Here is a 10000-nt window from a genome sequence, read left to right as displayed (position 1 = left end):
GTAAGGACAAGGAGAGATGGGGAACAGGGGACAAAGGGAACTGTCCAAATGGCCTAGAGTTGAGGGATGTGTCAGCCTGGCCGTTTTGTTCTGCTTGTCAGTAATTGTGATGCGTGTTTGGGTTTGTGTAGCGTGTTTGGGTTTGTGTAGCGTGTGTAACATGTAGAGTGGGGGTAGCGGTTTTGCATATTTGGTGAATGGGTGGGGGCATATTACACGTGGAACGGTTGGGATACATTGTCTTGGGTGTGTGTGTGCACATGTGTGACATTGGTGCAGGTAGAGGATGTATACTTGGTATGATGGCAGAGGAGAAATAGGAGACTGTGTGTCTGGGGCTCAAGCTGCCCAAGCTGTTTAAAGCTGGCATCCATCTTTGTTTGCTACTGCCACCCTTCCAGACATAGCACAGAGATGTTCTCTACCATGATAGATAGGGCATTACACACACTCTCACTCTCTCTCGTCTCTCTGTCTCTCCCTCTCAGAATTCCTCTCTCTGTTTTAAATAGAAGACAGTCCTACAAATTAAAAATCTATGTATTATACTTTTTCAGGCAGTGCCATGGTGTACATCTTACTGCCTGGCAAATGCTGCCATGTCCCTGACAGGCTGGGTGTGTTTGTGTGTGTGTTTCAGTTGGTGTGTGTGGGTGTATCTTCACAGCTTGGAACAGTGGAGTTATTTTAGGCCCTGTAAAGCGATCTGCTCAGAGTGGTGCATCTCCCCAGAGAGATGCAGTAAGCTGGGGAACTTTCAACACACACACATTTCCTTCCATCCAGTCTCGTGTTTCATGACTCTCCACGTCTCTGTGTGTGTGTGCCACCTTCTCACATCTAACATCACCTAAATGCCTCTCTAGCGTCCTCAGCTTCGGGGGGTTTAGTACTTTGCGTGTGTGTGTGTGTGTGCGTGTGCGTGTGCGTGTGTCAATATGAAAGTAGGGAGGCTGTAATATGTTAGGGTATGTGTGTATAGCGTGGTGCATTATGGTCTATATGTGTGTGTATGTCTGACGTAGTGTGTGGGGGAGCTCACTTTCTCTCTCTTTCTTCCTTTCTTGTTCTCTGATAGCTCATTGCTGGTTACATGGCTCTGACATTTCCCAGTGTTAAAAGCTGGCAGCATGTTACTGCCCTCTCATCTCGCTCTCTCACTCTCTCCTCTCTTTCTTTCCCTCATTCCTCTCTCGCCGTCTGCGATCGGAACACGATGCTGCCAAGCTCTGCAGTTGCGGCCAACTACTGTCATGAGTGACGTGGGCTAAAGCCTAAACCCCAGCCACCGCTCTGTCCTAGGACGACCTCTGTCTGTCCGTCTGTCTCTCTCCCTCACACATTATGTCTCGTTAGAGTTGATCTGAGAGATGGCTGAATTGGAAGCAGGCTTTGACGACGCTCACAAGCCTCTACATTTCCAAACATTTCAACTTTTCCCAAGGCTCTTGCACATCAATAAATGTCTATGTGAGGAGAAACAACTCTAAATGGAAATGCAAATCAAACGTAGGGGTTAGACCCTCTGCAGGTGGCAACAATTAACAGACATTTCTGCCGATTGTAATTGTCCATAATTTGCTAGCTAATGCTGGACTTCCTCAACTGTAGGTGGTGACATATACGTGTGTGTGTGTGTGTGTGTGTGTGTGCGTGTGTGTGTGAATTCTCCCAGTGGGTTAGAGCCACACAGAACACAAAGGGGTTTGAGTGTCCGGGGGAGAGTCCACCACTGAGTGGAGAGATCCACAGACACACACACCCCGTCTATGTCTTAACAGGATTATCCAACCCAACCGCCGACTCTCACGCATTTCACTCACTCACCCCCCTCACCACACAGCCCAGTAGCGACTGCTGGCCTCTCACACACGCAGAGCAAAGAAGCCTTGCTCTCTGCACATCTTTTTCCCTCGCACATTATACACCCAAGAGGTGAGAAAAAGGTTGTGTAAGAAATATGTCACTCGGTGACACCCCACCCACACAGACAGACAGACACAGACCACTCACACAGACACACAGACACAGACCACTCACACAGACACACAGACACAGACCACTCACACAGACACACAGACACAGACACAGACCACTCACACAGACACACAGACACAGACCACTCACACAGACACACAGACACAGACCACTCACACAGACACACAGACACAGACACAGACCACTCACACAGACACACAGACACAGACCACTCACACAGACACACAGACACAGACCACTCACACAGACACACAGACACAGACACAGACCACTCACACAGACACACAGACACAGACCACTCACACAGACACACAGACACAGACCACTCACACAGACACACAGACACACAGACACAGACACAGACCACTCACACAGACACACAGACACAGACCACTCACACAGACACACAGACACAGACCACTCACACAGACACACAGACACAGACACAGACCAGACACACAGACACAGACACAGACCACTCACACAGACACACAGACACAGACCACTCACACAGACACACAGACACAGACACAGACCACTCACACAGACACACAGACACAGACCACTCACACAGACACACAGACACAGACCACTCACACAGACACACAGACACAGACCACTCACACAGACACACAGACACACAGAAACAGACACAGACCACTCACACAGACACACAGACACAGACCACTCACACAGACACACAGACACAGACCACTCACACGGCTCACTTTAACTGATGGCTGTTTTTGGCGACAATGTTGACCTTTTGTTTTTTTGGGGATGCGCAGGGTAAATTGCAGTTGGGGATAGTAAAAGCTGTAAGGTAAACCATTAATCCCTTTTAGTGTTGTCGCTAATTCTCTGGTTGCATACTGCCAGTCATTAGCAGGAGTATGGAGGCTTCAGTGACTGACCCCTGTCTGTTTACCTTTTCATTTGACGTGATATACCTCACTCTATCACAAAATGGCTTTTTATCTGGAAATGTATCCTCAGTCATTATCTCCAATGTGTCTAAGGCCTTTGACATTGTATTTACGCATCTATTTGTCTGGCAGGATTGCAGAACTAACTATGTTGGCTCGTCATTCTGAGAATAAAGTTGATTTTATTTTGTTGTTGCTCATTCACATTGCCAATTACTTTCCTATATATATTTCCCCTTTTTTTGCAATTAAGTGCAATGATATGACTTGTAAACAGTCGGCCTTATTATGCTCATCTGTTAGAACTTGATTCCCAGGCTCGTCTCGTCTCAGGCCTGGGTCTCCTGTGTTGTCTGGGAGTGGTAGAGCAAACAGTCTGAAGGGGAACCAACCTGCGGATGGCCCCTGGGTATATGGTCTGAATGACCCATTCACAGGTGGACCAGGGTACCACAATACTGCTCACTCTTTATTGCTGTGCTTTACCATGACTATCTGTCTGTATAGCTATACATTTCAGCATTCATCTGATTATTGTCTCAATGTTTGTATATCTGTGTGTGTGTGTGTTTGTGCATGTTCATGTGAGTGTGTGCACCTGTGGGAGAATCTGTGTATTTAGGCAGAGCATTTGAGCAGCAATCTTTATTAAATAATCAGTACTGTGTTTTGTGTGTGTGTGTGTGTGTGTGCGTGTGTGTGTGCGCGTGTGTGTGTGTGCCTGCGTGCGCATGTACGTGTCTGTGTGTGTGACTGTGCATGAGTCTGCATCCATATAACTGGTTTCATATTGAAAGGCTTTTCAGCGGAGGCCCGTTTATGATCTAATCTTGTAAATGAGCTGATGGAGGAGCAGGCTGGGCTTAATGAGATGACACGCATTGTGAAGCGGATCACAGGTCATTTTCAGAGAGCCATTCATTGTTTTAAATGTTCCTTTGTTGTCACAAGCGGCGGAATACTTCACTGGGCCACAATTGAGAGGGCGGTTCTAGTAATGCACAGCAAGAGGCTTTTCTTCTCTCTCTGTGTGTGTGTATGTGTGTGTGTGTGTGTGTGTGTGTGTGCGCATGCGTGTGTGTGTGTCTTTCTGTGGACTATGAGCCAATACAGACTAAATTCGCTATGCCAGATTAGATAGCTTTACGAAGCGTGTGTGTGTGTGTGTGTGTGTGTGTGTGTGTGTGTGTGTGTGTGTGTGTGTGTGTGTGTGTGTGTGTGTGTGTGTGTGTGTGTGTGTGTGTGTGTGTGTGTGTGTGTGTGTGTGTGTGTGTGTGTGTGTGTGTGTCACCATTCAGAGCAAATAATTACTACACTTGTATATTATCTGTGTCAATATGACTTCAGTCTAAAATAAAATAAAAAAGTAGAGGCATACATTTTTTGGGATGGTCCTTAAGTACTGTTGTATTGTCTGCTCAGTGGTGTTGTGTTTCTCTGTTAGGGGTTCTTTCTGTACATCAATGGGAGTGTGTTCTCTGCAGGGACAGCAGTCATTGTTTGCTCTGTAGCAAGCCGAGAGACTGCTCACAGTCAGCTGGAATAAAAGTGTCCCAAAGCAGGCTAGAGGAAGCTGTGATCCTCCGCACACACACGCACACACGCACACACACACACACACACGCACGCGCACACACACACACACACACACACGCACATGCACACACACACACACACGCGCACATGCACACACACACACGCACACACACTACGTGTCCGGAGTCCTTTAGTGAAAGCTGGTCTTGACCTCGATAAGATTTGCTGTGTTTTTTTTCTTCCTCTCTTCAGTCTTTGTTAAGATTATCAGGCAGATAATTAAGATAGATTTACCCTGACATCATATGATGCCTTTCTAAAAATATGATAATATGTTAAACCCATAAGACAGGGAAGGATTAAATGCAGCACAGCTGAATTGAGCTAAACTCTTCAACACATTTCCTTTGGGATCAATGACGTGTATTCATTAATAATTAATTGATTGTTTTTGTGAACATGAGTCTGACTCTTTGTCCCCTCTTCCTCTTTGTCCCCCTGCAGGTAAGGAAGAGCCGAGTACCTACACCTGCACCACCTGTAAACAGGCCTACGGCAGTGCTTGGTTCCTGCTCCAGCACGCCCAGATTACCCATGGCTTCCGCATCTACCTGGAGAGCGAGCACGGGCATGGCAGCCCCCTCACCCCCCGCATGGGCAGACCATCCTCCCTGGGTGGTGGCGCAGACTGCCCCTCGCAGCCCCCTCTCCACGGTCTCCACCTGCCCGAGGCCAGCCCCTTCAGCCTCCTCCGCATCCCTGGATCAGGCTCGGGGGCGGGACGGAGGGGGTGGGCACCAGCGTTTTCCCCCAACGCCGCCGCTCTTTAGTCCCCCTCCACGCCACCACCTGGACCCCCACCACCGGAATCCAGAGGAGCTGGTGCTGGCAGCCCACCATCCGAGTGCCTTCGACAGGGTGCTGCGCCTCAACCCTCCCATGCCCCTGGACCCCCCATCGGCCATGGACTTCTCTCGCCGGCTGAGGGAGCTGGCGGGCAACACCTCAGGGTCCACTCCCCCCCACTCTCCCAACCAGCCCAGCCATATGCAACGGCTGCTCCAACCATTCCAGCCCGGTGGAGGAGGAGGCGGAGGGGGTGGCAGTGGGGGAAAGCCTCCCTACCTGTCCACACCCCCTCCCCTGCCTCCCTCCATGCAGTCCCCCTCGGGTTCCCATACCACCCCCACCACCCCACTGCCATCCTCAGGCCCCCAGCCCTCCACTCCTCTGAAGACCAAGTCGTGCGAGTTCTGCGGCAAGAGCTTCAAGTTCCAGAGTAATCTCATTGTGCACCGACGCAGCCACACGGGCGAGAAGCCCTACAAATGTCATCTGTGTGACCACGCCTGCACCCAGGCCAGCAAGCTCAAGCGCCACATGAAGACGCACATGCACAAGTCGGGCTCGCCCAACGCCGAAAAGTCGGAAGATGGGCTCTCTGCAGCCTCCTCACCCGAGCCGGGCACCAGCGAGCGAATGGGCAGTGCCAGCAGCGCCCTCAAGTCAGTGGTGGCCAAGCTTAAGAGTGAGAACAACCGCCTGCGCCGGGAGAATGGAGAGGAAGAGGAAGAAGATGAAGAAGAAGAGGAAGAGGAGGAGGAAGAGGAGGGTGAAGAGGAGGAAGAGGAGGGGGAGGAGGAAGAAGAGGAGAAGGTGGATGGAGCTAGGAGGAACAACAACAGTTACCACTTCAGCTTGAGTCTGGAGGCAGCGCGGCACCATGAGAACAACGGCAGCATTGGGGTCGGGGGAGTTGGGGTTCGCCTGGTAGGAGGAGAGGAGGGTTCCATCCCTCGCTCACTGCCTGAGGTGATGCAGGGCATGGGGTTGGCGGCCAGCATGCAGCACTTCAGCGAAGCCTTTCACGCACACAAGCGCAGCGCCCTGAACCAAGAAAACCACATACACCACCACAACCGTGAGCACACACAACGCCAGCTGTGTGACGAGGACTCGGCGCTGGAGTCGGACCGGGGAGAGGGGGGCTGCATTTCGGCCGTGGCCATAAACGGGCGCGGCACGTCCCCCAGCGAAGCAGCCTCGGTGGGCCTCTCCAAGAAGCTGCTACTGGGTAGCCCTAGCCCCCTCAGTCCCTTCTCCAAACGCATTAAGCTGGAGAAGGAGTTTGACCTGCCTACCCCCACCATCCCCAACACAGAGAACGTCTACTCCCAGTGGCTGGCCGGCTACGCCGCCTCCCGACAACTCAAGGACCCCTTTCTGAACTTCGGAGGGGACTCCAGACAATCGCCCTTCGCCTCTTCTCCATCGGAGCACTCGTCTGAGAACGGCAGCCTGCGCTTCTCCACCCCTCCTGGGGAGCTGGATGGGGGGGTGTCGGGCCGCAGCGGGACGGGGAGCGGGGGGAGCACTCCCCATCTGGGGGCTCCGCTGACTCGTCCTGGCTCCAAGGACGGCAGCAGGCGCACCGACACATGTGAGTACTGTGGCAAGATTTTCAAGAACTGTAGCAACCTGACGGTGCACCGGCGCAGCCACACGGGCGAGAGGCCCTACAAGTGTGAGCTGTGCAACTACGCCTGCGCCCAGAGCAGCAAGCTCACACGCCACATGAAGACACACGGGCAGATCGGCAAGGACGTGTACAAGTGTGAGATTTGCCAGATGCCCTTCAGCGTGTACAGTACCTTGGAGAAACACATGAAAAAATGGCACAGTGACCGCCCCTTGAGTGCCGAAATTAAGTCGGAGTAGTGGGAGTTTCCCCTGCCATCAGTCCCCCCCTCCCTCCCCAGTCCCCTGTAGATTCTCCCCTCTTCCTTTGCCAGTCCGATGGACAACGTGCTCTGCACCAGCACACCCCGTTTCCATTACTCGTTGAATGCATGATCTGTATCGGGGCAATACTATTGCATTGACGCAAAACTTCAAGCCTTTCTCTCGTGCAATAATTTACATGTTGTGTACTGTTTTTTTTTCTGCATTTTTATTTTCTTTTTTATAATTAGACAGCATGCATGGTATGTTTTGGCTAATTAAAAAAAAAATAGAAAATGTCCCTGGTTGGTTAGTTGTTGAGTAAAATGTGTTGCTGTTTTCTTGTTCGGGTTTTTATTTTCCAAAAAAAAAAGAAAAGAAAAGACAAGAAAGAAGTGACCATGCTGCATACATTCTGTAACACATATCATGTACAGCTCTGTGTTGTAACATGGAGGATGAACAGTCTTCAGCTTAACCTGCTCTGGACGACCTGGGCACTTAACCTTCGTCTTTCTAAAAGATGTTCTGTCCCCATGGGGTTTAAAACATAGTCTATGAATTGGCTTGATTACTGAACACAAAAAGCAGTGGCAGCCTTTCGATTTCTTCAACAAACAAAACAAAAAGATGAGGATGTGTTAAGATTTGAATTTGTACTATCATTTGGTAAAACAAACAAAAGAAAAGTGTGCCTTTAAATATCTTGAAACTGCATTGGTTAATAATCCTCCTGTCTGCTATAAGCTTGGGGTCACGGCTGTATACTGGACACGGGTTGAATCCACCCCGAGTAAAGGTTCTTGCATCAAGTACCTGACTGCTAAAGTCGACTGTGACTTACACGATTAACTGATAATACCAATACAGATACTTTGGAGAATTCTGGTTAATCATCATTTAGCTACCTATTTCATGTATTATAGTGTCTTTACATTTTCAGCAGGCACGGTACAGGCAGTATTGTGTATAACTGAATTGTTTGTATATTTGATTTCTGGTGCGGAGGTACTGAACACAAAGGTACTCTGTCATGTACAATCCTAAATTTGCGGGACTTTTAACATTTTGTGAAGACCCGAACGTTGACATGTATCTACGGTAGCACAAGCTTGTGATGCTGCTTGGATATTTCCGAGTGGAATCTCCCAGCACACCCTACAATATGAGGGCATTCGAGTGAATACGAACTAGTCAAAAAAGTTACACAGAATTAGAAGCTAACAGAATGGAGTGTTTTGGGGGGGGGGGGGGGGCTTTCTTTTTTTACAATACATTTCAACCTTCTATCCATCAGTGATGATTAACTATGAATTGCCTAAACTTGAAAGGAAGACAAATGTTATTTAAGAAAGGCCATTGTACTCATGCCAGGGCTCTTGAAAAGAAAGAGTGGAGATTAGACAAAATAATCATACATAGGTTTGTAATAGAAGGCAGAGGTACTTTTGTTTTCTTTCTGTTTTGTACTGTTTGCCGTTTGTGTTGACGTGAAAGGAGAGTTTTTTCCTTGTTGAGTTGCAGACATCCACCCCGGTTGATGGTGAAATAGCACTTGTCACGCTGCCTCAGACACTGTACAGATACTCTAACACTTGTCACGCAACATTGTTTAACCTTGGTACAACGTCTGTATAGCGGTCAAGTCTAAAGTTAGACTGTCATTTAAAGGACAAAAAAGAAGTGCACTGTTCAATTTTCCCAGTTTACAGGTTTACGCTTAAGGGAAAACTTGCTAAAATGCTGACTGATGGCTGAAGGGGGTTCCATTGTTTTACATAGTGATGAATACAGAATCTGTTGCCAGCCACTCCATCCTTGACCCTCATCCTTCACCTTTGACCACCTCTGACCTTTGTTGTTTAACCCCAGGAAACGCCAGCAAAGCACTCGGTGCTGTGACTGGGTAAAAGCTCACTCAGCTCGATCACAAACTTGCTGCTCACACTGCAAGATGTTTTTTTTTTTTTTTGTACAAATCTTTTTTTTGTATAAATATTAAAATGTTTTTTTTATTTTTTAAATAACACTTCATTATCTTTAGGGGAAACTGTATTTAAGTTTGTTGTTGTTTCTCTTTTCCTCTCTGTCTTGGTGGTTTTCAAGACTCGATCACAGTATATATAAAATGGAGAATAAAAACTGTGACTTTTTATTTTGCCTTGGCTCTTCGCGGCTCTTCAGGTTGAATAAAATTTGCATTGGGGAAAGGTTTAAGATGATATATGAATATATAATAGAGAACTTAAATATAGGAAGATGCACACTCATGTCAATTCCAATGCTTAAACACACTTATGGTCTTCTTTTTCTGTATTTCTAGAATGGTATTTGAATTCAATGTTCACTTAGAGTAGGCACTATAGTATTTATATTGAGGCTCGTATTTTTAACTGTTGCTTGTTCTCTCTACAGGTATTTACGTACCTTTTTTGGTAGTAAAAAAAAACAAAACAAGCTGCCACGGTTTATTTTTTAATTTGGCAGGATAATACAGTGCAAATGATTTGTATGTTTAAAACATTGAATAAAACCCAATAAAAAAAGAAGTATGCGACATTGAGCGCAGTGGGCCATAAAATGGCTGCCACGCTGTGCTGGTTCCTGCTCACAGGTTGTACATATCTTTTTTAGTTTGGTTTGGACCTCCTCCCCCTGCTGCCATTCTGTATGCAGTGATGCAAGCTGACGTCGGGCTCCTGTTCTTGTGCTTCTGTCTTTCCCACCTATCCCACCTGACTACATTCCAACATCTTAAGAAAAGAAAAAACTTCATATGCAGTACATCGATTTTAAAAAAAAGCGTCAGAATAAATGAA

General features: G+C 47.9%; 1 protein-coding gene across 1 annotated transcript in view; it reads left to right on the top strand.

Annotated features, from left to right (window-relative positions):
- LOC124038248 (B-cell lymphoma/leukemia 11A-like) overlaps positions 1–10000 on the top strand; it is a 54002-nt gene that overhangs the window by 43470 nt on the left and 532 nt on the right. Inside the window, 2 exon segments of the mRNA XM_046353868.1 lie at positions 4965–5236; positions 5238–10000. The exon segment at positions 5238–10000 is cut by the window's right edge and continues 532 nt beyond it. Of these exon segments, the coding sequence (XP_046209824.1) occupies positions 4965–5236; positions 5238–7178 (2213 nt within the window). The 3' untranslated portion in view covers positions 7179–10000.

Source organism: Oncorhynchus gorbuscha, linkage group LG06 (genome assembly GCF_021184085.1).
Source record: "Oncorhynchus gorbuscha isolate QuinsamMale2020 ecotype Even-year linkage group LG06, OgorEven_v1.0, whole genome shotgun sequence".
Lineage (NCBI taxonomy): Eukaryota > Metazoa > Chordata > Actinopteri > Salmoniformes > Salmonidae > Oncorhynchus > Oncorhynchus gorbuscha.
The sequence above is the reverse complement of the archived record's forward strand: the minus strand, read 5'-3'. Positions and strand labels throughout refer to the sequence as shown.